This window comes from Acomys minous (genome assembly GCF_964271855.1).
Source record: "Acomys minous genome assembly, chromosome: 14".
Taxonomy (NCBI): domain Eukaryota; kingdom Metazoa; phylum Chordata; class Mammalia; order Rodentia; family Muridae; genus Acomys; species Acomys minous.
Window position 1 is genome coordinate 21,122,278 of NC_140496.1, and position 12,035 is coordinate 21,134,312.

Sequence of the window (12,035 nt, forward strand, 5' to 3'; positions counted from 1 at the left end):
TTTTTTTTTTTTTTTTTTTTTTTTTTTTTGAGACAGGGTTTTCTGTGTAGCCTTGGCTGTCCTGGAACTCTGTAGATTGTTTGGCTTCTGATTTAGAGATCTGCCTGCTTCTGCCTCCCAAGTGCTGGAACTGAAGCTGGAACACCACCACTGCCTGGCCAGAACATGTGTTTTCTGAGTTAATAAACAACCTCCCCTGCCACCTAGTTGACTTGGTCAATGCTGGAGACAAGAAAATAAGTAATGTGCTCTTTGTGGCTATTTGTTGTTTCCAAACCTCAACCTGAAATTCTCACCTTTGATAATCTTGTGTCGCTGACCAGCTAGACATGGGTTTCTGTTTGGTTTTAGTGGTGTTCCAGAGGATTCCAAGGCCTTGCACATACTCCGCTACTGAGCTAACCTCCAGGCTATCTCATTTTTTAAAGAGAACAGGTTTCAGATCAGCTACTTAGGCAGCCAATTACTAGGCAGCCAATAAATTCCACTTGCATCATGATAGTATGGAACAACTATGTAATACACATAATCCTGAAATGCAGCGTGATTTCTACCAATGATTACACTCTTAGTAAACGTCTAGATGCCTAAAAGAGTGGAAGAAGGAACTTACAGGCAGTTCAGGGTGGACTGCTATCAGCTTTTTTTTCCCCCCAAGACAGAGTCTCTTTGTAGCCTCAGCTGTCCTGGACTCACTTTGTAGACCAGGCTGGCCTCAAACTCACAGAGATCCACCTGCCTCTGCCTCCCTAGTGCTCAGATTAAAGGCTTGCGCCACCATGCCTTGCTTGATATCAGCTTTTAAGGAGTGTATGTAGAAAGTCAAATTGATTCTGGACTACTAAGCAGTAAAAACAAGGCATAGAGAAGGGACAACAGAAAAATGTATAGTTTCTTTCATCTTCAGCAGAGGAAAAGCCACAAAACAACTGTAATGCCAGGGAAAGATTCTTCTTTTTTTTTTTTTTTTTTTTTTTGGTTTTTCGAGACAGGGTTTCTCTGTGTTAGCCTTGGCCATCCTGGACTCACTTTGTAGACCAGGCTGGCTTCGAACTCACAGCGATCCGCCCGCCTCTGCCTCCCGAGTGCTGGGATTAAAGGCGTGCGCCACCACGCCCGGCTTCAGGGAAAGATTCTTAAACTCACAGTAGAATATAACACCACCTGGAACAAGTGCCTAACAAACACCTGAAATAGTGTGACTGTAGTAAAAATGAATGAAGTTTATACAACCTCAAATTTATCTATTTTTCTGACATAGGATCACATATAATCCAGTTGGTCTTGAATTGGCCATACAACTAATCTTGAATTTTTTGTTTGCAGATCCCAAGTACTAGAATTTTATTGCTGATGTTTTGAGAGTCTTGCTGTATATTCCTGGTACCTGGCAAACCTGGCTTAGCTTCCCAAGTACACAGACACCATTGTAGTGCTATGTACTAAAAATCTGTCCAGAACAATGTGCTTTTAAGAACTAAGTGACCACAGGGCAGTGGTGGCACATGACTTTAATTCCAGCATTCAGGAGGCAGAAGCAGGTGGATCTCTATGAGTTCGAGACCAGCCTGGTCTACAGAGTGATTCCAGGACAGCCAAGGCTACACAGAGAAACTCTGTCTTGGGGGTGGGGGGAAGAACTAAGTGACCTGGCATTTGACCTTCCCCCTCCCTCCCTCGCTTTCCTTGGCCACTGGATCTGAACTCCAGTCCCATGAATAAGCAGCAAGCCCTCTTAACCACTGAGGCCAGCTTTTGTTTTGTTTTGTTTTTGCTTTTTGAAGCAGGGTCTCTCTGTGTTAGCCTTGGCTGTCCTGGACTCAATTTGTAGACCAGGCTAGCCTTGAACTCACAGCGATCTGCCTGCCTCTGCCTCCCAAGTGCTGGGATTAAAGGTGTGCGCCACCATGCCTGTCGAGGCCAGCTTTCTAAGGAGCCAGTTCATTTCAGCTCCTAGAGCTACCAGCAGCCACGTGGAATGGAAGCAGACTGCTTGGATGTACAATCAATAGCTTGAACCAACGAAGAGTAAAATATAATCCAGGTAGGTGTCCAAGACACAATACAAAAGGACAGAGACAGTGCTGGAGTCTACCGCTCTTCCCTGAACACTTCAAAAGCAGGTAGGGCTTTTAATACAAGTTGCATAGAAGCTTGCAGGGAGATTTGCATTAACACACATGGGCAGCATCTTCCCTGGTTTTGAAAACAAACAAATCCATATGCATTTAAATTAAAGAAGACTTTGAGTTTCTTATAAAATTTTAAGACATCAGCAGTCCCCTCCCCTATTTTTGTTCATTAAAATCACTCATAGTAGAACCTTTTTTATGGGAGTTGGGGTAATTGTGTTCAGATTCCACATTGCTTACATTGCCTTTTTTTTTTTTTTTTTTTTTTTGGTGATAACAGATAATTTCTTATTTTGAAATAATAAATTTTGGTTCATCAGCTAAGTGCATTTATTCAGCTGAACAAAGCTTTGCTACCATTCTGTTCAGGAGAATAAGTTAGGAAAACAAACAAACCAGTAACAATGTTAGCTATTTGTTGGTTAGAGAGATTTTTCTGCATATAAAAAATAAATAATTCAATCTCTCTTACCATCCAAATAATTTCCAGTAACAAACTTTGAGAGTTCAGACAAAAACAAAAAAACAAAAACCCCACCAGGCACTATCAGACTTACCCTAGTCTAAAAAGTGCTAAACATGGCTTCAAACGAGGCAGATGGCATTTAAAGTAACATTTCTGATCGCTCATACATGTCCCAATATTTAACCCGAAACTGTCTACAAATCGGTGACTCTAGTTATAATTATTAATAAATACAGCATATACACACACGAGCATTTCTTTATATAAAATATTTGATACCAATTTCTAGACAAGGCTTGTTGATAACATGAGCTTCTGTTAGTCCTCTTTCTTATGGAGAGGAGGTTTCTCATACGCAGGGTTGGCTTGGGACTGTGTGGAACTCAAAGATGCCTAGGAAGTGGTCCATCTGAACAGGGGGGTATTCCTGTCCACTTCTCACTGAGGAGCCCATAACATCCCCAACAATGTTCAAAATGAAAAAGAAAATTTAGCTGATTCCATAAAAGAGGTGAATTATGGAAGATGTGCATTTTTAGTTAGTATTTGAAATATTTTGCTATATTTTGGCATTAGAGTACAAAATTGATAATATGGGTGTGTATCAAGGTGTCCCAAACTCACAAAAAGCATTCCACTTGTGGTTTGAAAATTCCATACACTTAATTGACCACATGTCTAGGGGGCTGCTACAGATTCTGAAAGAAGCAGCTTAGGACCCTTGCTCTTGGGGCTGCTATTGACAAATAAATCACCGTAAGACCACCCAAATGATAGCATTTAAAAACCCTAAGGGCCACAGTCCTCAGCCAAACCAGATGCACACCTTACCTGCCAGTCATCATACCTGCTTACAGTTCTTGTAAGGAACAGGGTGGCAGGCGCTCCTGCCAATCTTCCTGGTGAGTTAGCCTTTCACAGCAACACAGAAGACTGCAAGTCTACAACTGAAGCCCGAGCCATTTGTTGCTCAGAGTAACAAGAGCGGACAAGCTCTTTGCCTGAGGTTTCTTGCTGTAGTTTTGTTTTCTGTACTTGGAGCTAGACATATTTTTTTTTCTTTGAATTGATGAAGTACCATGGATGGAACCAATCTTGAGGTTGTGACTTTTAAAAATTTTTAAATTTGTTTAAAGTTCTTAAAAGTTGTTCTTTAAATTTTAATTTACAGTTTTAAGTGGATCGAACATTCAGTTTTGGTGTTCTAACACCTATCTGATGCATTGCCCCCTAGGCTCTGTATACTGTTAGTCTGAGTGCAGAGCAGGAGGCCTGACTCATGGACAGTGAGGACAGTGGTCATACCCTGGCTTGGGCATCTCTCCTTTCCTCTGGCTAATCTGTCAGTCAAGGCTCTCAAACCCCACAGCTCAGGTTCTGCATCAACAGCTCCTTTTTCTTTCCTTCCCCCCTCTACCCTATTTGAAACAGCACATCCTTGTGTAGCACTCCAGAGAAATCTAGAAAATGAGAGTTATTTCTAGACATGTTTTCAGAGAGCATAGAAAACTGTAAATTGTTTCCTTTTGGTTCAGATTCGAGGGCTGTGCTAATCTGGGTATTTTATATATAGAGAGAGTTTCAAATGTTTCTCAACACACCTATTTCCTTCCAAACCAGGACAAACAAGCTGAGGATGATCTTCCAGCTGAGTCATGGTGACAGTTGGCCATGCTGGACAAACGCAGGTGAAAACTGCTGTCTCTCTCATCAGCTGCTCACTGAGGGTGTACTAGAAAGCCAGTGTTAACCCTGGAGGCAACTTGCTCTTACTACTTTGGGGCCACAAAAGACCAGTGCCAGGGTCTTTCTTGGCCTCACAGGGCCCTGTGCCACTCCATATGATGTCTGTGCTGCAAAGCTAACTTGACCCACAAAGCCACCCCTGAAAGATGCTATGAAGGAACTGATCTCAAAACTAGATGGTAGCCCTGGAATGGCAGTGAGATCCAGTCATCTGAACAGTCACTAACAAAGCTGCACTGACCCTAACCAAAGGCACATTTGGTAAGCAATAAGAAATGGCTTAGCTGAAAATGAGGATCTTTCCAAATAAACCATAGACCATCCCCTGGCTCCTACCAAATATAAACTCAATAGAAACTAAAGGAAAAGCAGTGGTTTCCAACTTGCTTTTCTTTCTTTCTTTCTTTCTTTCTTTCTTTCTTTCTTTCTTTCTTTGTTTTTTTAGTTTTTCAAGACAAGAGTTTTCTCTGTGTGTAGCCCTGGCTCCCTAGAATCACTCTGTAGACCAGGCTGGCCTCAAACTCATAGAGATCCACCTGCCTCTGTCTCTGAGTGCTGGGATTAAAGGCATGCACCACCACTACCCAGCCCAACTTGCTTTTCAACTTGGACTCACAAAAAAAGGGGATTGAAGGCAAAGGCAATCAGATGTTGCAGGTTGAGTCCTAAAGGCTGCACTTATGAGTGGCAGAGCTGGCACTAGAGTGGAGTATGGGACAGGCTGGGGCCAGCGGAGTCAGGGTGGGTGCAAGGACCTTTGGGGACGGTGCTCAAACATTTCCAAGGTAAAGACAGTAACACTGTGGTGTAACCAACCTAATGGGATATGCCTGAGGGACGGCTGCTGCACACTAGCACCTAGGGAGCGACAGTTACCCTAGTGAGAGCGCAAGGCTAAGGCCAGGAAGAAAAGGAGAACCTCAAAGCATCAGCCTTCATAACAGGGAAAACAAACCTAATTCTTAAGAGATCACATTATGGAGAAGATAAGTCGACAGCTTTGATTTGGAACTTATTATAGTTCTAGAATTTCTGACCAAGGCTGTGTGGGAAAGGTCAGCCCTTCCTTAAACCCTGTTGTGGTCCAGCAGAGGTCTGCAGGTCCTCGGGAAGGCACTGTGATGGCGGAGAGCAAGGGCTTCTTTTTGTGCTTCTTTGTTGTTGTTGCTTTTTAAATTTTTCATTTTTTTTGAGGTGGAAATACTTCTTGTGACAGTCAAAGCTCTTCCCTGACTCTTGCTGCTCATACAAGCAATCCCATGCGAGTGACTTTGGCGGATAAGAATGTGTGCAACACAAATACAATTGGCTTTGGACAAGAATGCAGGTCCACAGTCTGTGGAGAAAGGACATAGATTATCACTGTAACACACACACTCCTTCCTTCCTTATTTTTATATACATTTGGTGTGTGTCCTACATGTATGTCTGTGTGAAAGAGTTGGATCCACTGGAACTTGAGATATAGTTGTGAGCTGCCATGTACGTGCTGGGAATTGAACCAGGGGTCTTTGGAAAATCAGCTACTGCTCTTAACTGCTGAGCCATCTCTCCAGCCCTACACATACTTTATTAGATAAATTTAGATGAGATGTCCCACTGTTTTGTTTTTTTTTTTAAGGCAGTCTCATGTAGCCCAGTGGAGCCTTGAACTTATTCATAGCTGTGGATAACCTTGAAATCCTGATTTGCCTGCCCGGATCTCCAAGTGTTGAGATTATAGGGCTGCAGCAGCATGCATGTGGTGTAGGGGGTCAAACACAGGGTTTTGTGCATGCTAGGCAAGCACTCCACTAACCGAGCTACATGCTTATGTTTAAATTATATTTATTAGTGTGTGTGTTTATATTAGCTCAAGAGTACCACAGCACATGTGTCAACAAAAGCAGTTTATGGAATTTGGTTCTCTCCTACCAGGTGGACCCTGGGGATCCATCATAGGCCATGAGGTTTGGCGGCAATGCCTTTCTTGCTTGGGGTGTGCTGGAAGGCCAATGTTAAGCTTGAGCTGGAAGCAACCTGTCCTTACTACTTTGGGGCCATTAAAGACCAGTGCCAGGATCTCCCCTGACTCAACAGTGCTCTTCCCATGCCTTTTTTGAGACAGGGTCTCTCACTGGCCTTGAACTTGTCATGTGAGCTAGGGTGGTTGGCCAACAGGCTCAGGGATCTATCCATTCTTGCCTCCCTAATGCTGGAGATTACACACATGTGCTACACATCCAGCTTTTTAAAGAGAAAGATTTACTTATTTATTGTATGTATATGAGTGCTCCATCTCCATACACCTGCATGTCAGATGAGGGCATCAGATCCCAGTGTAGGTGGCTATGAGCCATCACATGGTCACTGGAAATTGAACTCAGGACCTCTGGAAGAGCAGGCAGTGCTTAACCGCTGAGCCATCTCTCCAGCCCTACAAGCAGCTTTTAAAATGTAGATATTCTGGGGGACTGAACTCAGGTTCCTCATACATGTGGAACAAATACTTTACTATCTCCCCAGTTCTCAGACAAAACTTTAAAAGAGAATGGTTTCCTAATGTGGGGAAAAGAAAACAACAACCCAGTCCCAGTGTCATCCTGAATACTAATGAACAATTTCTGAGCTCTAATGGGATGTCAAATGTTAGGTCATAATTTCCTACACAGGAGATAAAAAGCAGTGAGTAGGAGGGCCAGGGATGTAGCTCAGTGGTAAAGCACTTGCCCAGCACCATAAAGGAAAGCAAGCAAACAACTCAGGAGCAAGGTGAAAGACAGAGGCTGTGTAGACCCATGCGTGTCGTCATGCCCACGGTTTTCAGAAATGCTCACCAGTTCCCCCTCAGGACCACCAAAATCCAAATAGAGATTTCTGATGCCATCATCAGCAGACATCTTCAGCCGTTCGAAGGGGTAGCGGTACAACACGCTGCTGGAGCCTCCGCTGTCTCTGGAGATAGTGAACCCATGCTCATAGTGGACAGTGAATCTGACCTCCTGGCCACTTAAGGTGCAGCCTGTCAATGACAAGAAAGCTCATAAATAATAGAAGTCCTATTTCAGTTATCAAGTGGAAAAGAACTCTTCTGGTTTCAAAGAAGGAAAACAATCTTTCCTTGAGAATATATGAGACCTAAGCTGCTTAAAAGGTCCTAAAATAAACTTTGAAAAAGATTTATTACTCTGCATTTGGTGTGCATAAGCAGGAAGATCAGGAGTACGTAAGTACATACCAGCCTGGAATACGTTGGACCCTGTCTCTACATCTAAAGAAGAATAAGAGGCCTTTTAAGACTTTGTCTTAAGTTAGGCACAGTGGTGCATGCTTGAAATCCCAGCACTCAGGGAGGCAGAAGCAGGCGGTTCTCTGTGAGTTCGAGGCCAGCCTGGTGTACAAAGTGAGTCCAGGACAGCCAGGGCCACGCAGAGAAACCCTGCCTAGGGGAAAAAAAAAAAAAAAAAGACCCGCTTCACGAGTTTGCATGTCATCCTTGCACAGGAGCATGCTAATCTGCCCTTATTTATTCCACTTTTAGTATCTGTGCTGTCAAAGTAAGTGCAGAGAACTCAAGGCGAGAGCTACGGAACACTGCTGGCTGACCTGCTGCCGGGTTCATGCTCACCTAGCTTTCTTATACAGGCTGGACGCTCCCACATCAGTCATCAATTGTGTCCCTCACAGACATGGTCACACGCCAGTCTGATCTGAGCTGTCCCTTAATTGAGACTCCTTCTCAGAGACTTCTCAGATGACTCTAACTATGTCAGGTTGACAGCTGAAGGTGACTAGGACACAGCATTTGAGAGGTGGACATAGGGAACTGAAGCTCTTGGCTACACAGGCCAGCCTGAGCTACACTGAGACTATAAAATGAGGGGCTGGAGAGGTGGCTCGGGGGTTAAGAGCACTGGCTGTTCTTCTAAAGAGATAGGTTTGATTCCCAGTACCCACATGGAGGCTCACAACAATCTGTAATTCCAGACCCAGGGGATTTACCAGGCATGCACATGGTACACAGACATAAATGCAGACAAAGTGCTCATCCATGTAAAAATAAATAAAACAAAATATATAAAGTAAGATAGGGCCTTGAGTTCCTGTCCTGACTTCTCTCAGTGGTGGACTATGACCCGGAAGTATAAGCTAAATAGGTCCTTTCCCCCATATCGTAGCAATAGAAAGGAAACTAGAACATGCTGGAATTAGCAACACACCATTGTACCTGCCTATGTGGTGCTGGGGATTGAACCCATAGCTGGCAAACACTCTGTGTTTGGGGACTGCACCTTCAGCAACCAGCAACTCTCTTACAGCACTACCTTCTCTTCTCTGCACAGCACACTTCTTGAAGAGTTACTGCCCCATCACCCCTCGGACTTTGCGACCTGCTCCTGTCATCCCAACATTAAGTGTCTCTCTCCCCACAGGCACTGATTATCTCCAAGTTGCTAAGTCCAACTGAATTACATGAGGCGTCGGTGTCTATTTCCCTAGTCTTCCTTCATAGGAACTTATAGGCTTCTGCCCGTCCTCCTTTGGGGATGGCCTTCTCTGGGGAGCAGATGGCCCAGCACAATAAGAAGAGCTGTGACTATGGAAGAAGCCCTTGTTCCCTTTGGCCTTTCAGACACACGTGACAAACAAACAAACAAACAAACAAAAAGTCAAAATGGAATCTATTATTTTGTATGTTAGCTAAAAAAGTAAACACAGCGGGGTGGTGGTGGCACACGCCTTTAATCCCAGCTCTCTGGAGGCAAAGGCAGGAGGATCTCTGTGAGTTTGGGGCCCAGGACAGCCATAGCTACTCAGAGAAAACCTTTCTCAAAAATAAAAACAAAACAAAACAAAAAAAGCCACTTAATCTAGTTGTGGTGGGCATGTTAACTTCAGTCTAATCCACGCCAGCTGATGTCATCACCATTCCTCTTGTTGACACACACTTTCTTTTACTTCCATGACACTTACCATCCCCACAAATCTAGTTTTCTTTCCACTGTTCTGGTTACTATGTCTTAGCTCCTAAGTGGAAGGGACATTGGCCTTTTTACATCGTAGGGGAATTGCTGAGTAGAAAGACACACTAAAGCCAGGAGTCAGTCAGTGTCACAACGAAATGCATATAACCAACTGTGTTACCTGTTTTGTACTGTGTGTGTGCGTGTGCGTGTGTGTTGCACACACAGATGCATCCATGTAGAGAGAGGAAAGACCTTGGGGACTGTTCCTACCCAGGTGCTACCCACCTTATTTTTTGGAAACAAGGTCTCTTGTTGATCTGGGCTCACCAAGTATGCTAGATGGCTGGCCAGTGAGTTGGAGGGGTCCTTGTCCTTTACCTGCTCAGCACTGGAAACACACACACACACACACACACACACACACACACACACACACACACACACGGGCCAGCACAGCTCATTTCTACATGGCACTACTGAGCTCCACATTCTCATCCCTACTCTGTATGTCTTAAAATCAAAGACTGGTATTATTAGTTATACAGATGTTTTACACCACAAATTCTGCTTCTACTACTCTGTAAGCAATTACTTTGTTACCTTGTAGTTTAGGGAGTTTCAGTGTTTCTAAAGAGTTCTTTGACCTTATCCTAGAGCAAAATAGAAACAGAGCAAGAGGGAAAGGAAGGAGGAAGAGACAGAGAGAGAGACAGACAGATAGACAGACAGAGAGACAGGGACACAGAGACAGAGAGAGACGCACACACATAAAGAGACAGAGACAGAAACTCATTCAGGCTCTTTTGAGCACTGCAGGGCAACTAACCCTAACCCTTCGAAGGGAGTAGGTCAGGGAAAGGCTGGGGTAGCATTCCTGGTCAATGGTGTAAGAAAGGCCACACTATCAAGTCTAATCAACAACCTAATAATTACAGACAGCCACAGGACATTGTGCTCTTCCCATAGCTCTTTGGTCAAGGACACGAAACAAGTTTTATTTACTTTTATCTCCTTCATAATAAAACCCAGCTCTTGGTAAATACTAAAGTACTCAGCAAGTATTTGCTGATTTAATGAATGTCGGGGATGGATAATGTCTGCGCTCAGGCATTTAACTGGGTCGTGAGTGAGTCACCTGGAGAGGGAAGGAGGGGCTGAAGTCATTGGCTGTATGTAAGAGCTGCAATTCATGTCCCAGCCACACTGACCCTAGTTTTTGAGAAACTGAAAGTCAAACTGGAATACCTGTGTGTTAACAGAGTATATGTGAAACAACACCAAGCTCCTAACGACTAGCCGCCAGGGGGCACTTCCACAGTGGACCATGACAGCCAGCAGGGACTAGCCGCCAGAGGGCGCTACCATAGCTGAGCCGCAACCAACTTCGGAGTGTTGGACATTTTCAAACTTTTGAGGAGAGAAGCTCATATTCCAAACACTTTATTTTCTGTAGCTATAATATTGCCAGATGCTTGTATTTAAGGATTTCTAGCCATACCTTAGATACCAAATCTTAACTATAGTCAGTGCATCTAATTTTTACTGCCTGAGTTCTTACACTATTAAATGTAGATTAAAATGATGGACAGAAAAAAAAGCCACGTGGCAGTATGGTGCTTAATGCCACATGGCAGGCATGGGAAAGCTTTGCTGGTGAGACAGACACCAGATTTCTTTCTGCCATCACCACTTCAGCTCCCAGTTTGTTCTTGGTACACACAACAATAGTTTTACTTTAAATCTGAGCAGTTTTACTTAATTACTGTTAGAGGGCAAGAGACATGGTTTAACTCTTAAAGGCACATATTTTGGTCTTCTAAAAGTCTCCAGTTTGATTCCTAGCACCCACAAAAGCAATCCTATCTCTTCAGCTGCCCTTTTCTGGTCTCCAGGGGCACCTACACACATGTGGTACATACACACAAACACATTTGCACATACGTCAATAAAAGTAAGTATTGAAAAAAAGTTACTATCAGAAATCTAAGGTCAGGGCCAGGAAGAAAGGAGGGGGAGGGAGAGAGAGGGGGGAGAGAGAGAGAGAGAGAGAGAGAGAGAGAGAGAGAGAGAGAGAGAGAGAGAGAGAGAGAGAGAGAGAGAGAAAGGTCAAACAAAAGCATCTCTACCTAGGGAGACTTCCTTGATGAGCTCAGCAGCAGCATGACAACCCTGAACAAGTATTCTGGTCCAGGTCGACAAATCCCGATGTGTTTCAACCCTGAAGAGATGCATCTCAATGCCCTGCCGAGAGCCCGTCCTGGTAGCAAAGGTCAGGTCAGAGCCGAGGGAAGGCGATCGACATCCAGAACCTGAATGAACCAACCTAGGAGCACAAACAGGACAGAGAGCTAAGGTACTTACTGCATTGCTGTTAGGAAATGCCCTGCGTTTATGCTCATGGTAAGCAGAGACTCATAAAAATCTTCAGCAGTTTCTAAATGAATGCATTTCAAAGCCACATCATAATATTGTGAAACAGATTCTGCCCTTTAATGCCACAGAATAGTGCCTGGTGTCACAGGGGGCAGGATACTGTCTTCATAAAGAAAATACCTACCAACAAAAAAGAGATGCAGAAAATTCTGCCAGGGGCTAGATAGGCCACTCTGCTGCTCAGGGGACCTGGGCTTGATCTACAGCAGTTCAACACTGTCCCAGTGCCCTCCTCCAGCCGCCACAGCTACCAGGCACACTTGGTGCACAGACACACATGGGGAAAAAACACCCATTTACAGAAAAAATAAA

At 44.1% G+C, this 12,035-nt stretch overlaps 1 protein-coding gene across 1 annotated transcript in view; it reads right to left on the reverse strand.

The window, feature by feature from the left end:
* Positions 1-2,085: 2,085 nt before the first annotated feature.
* Positions 2,086-12,035, reverse strand: part of SNTB2 (syntrophin beta 2) — a 71,984-nt gene continuing 62,034 nt past the window's right edge. The window contains exons 5-7 of the mRNA XM_084756963.1: positions 11,417-11,613; positions 7,161-7,345; positions 2,086-5,680 (exon numbers count right to left, since the gene is read on the reverse strand). Coding sequence (XP_084613089.1) covers positions 5,588-5,680; positions 7,161-7,345; positions 11,417-11,613 — 475 coding nt within the window. The 3' untranslated portion in view covers positions 2,086-5,587. The remainder of the gene's footprint in view (positions 5,681-7,160; positions 7,346-11,416; positions 11,614-12,035) is intronic.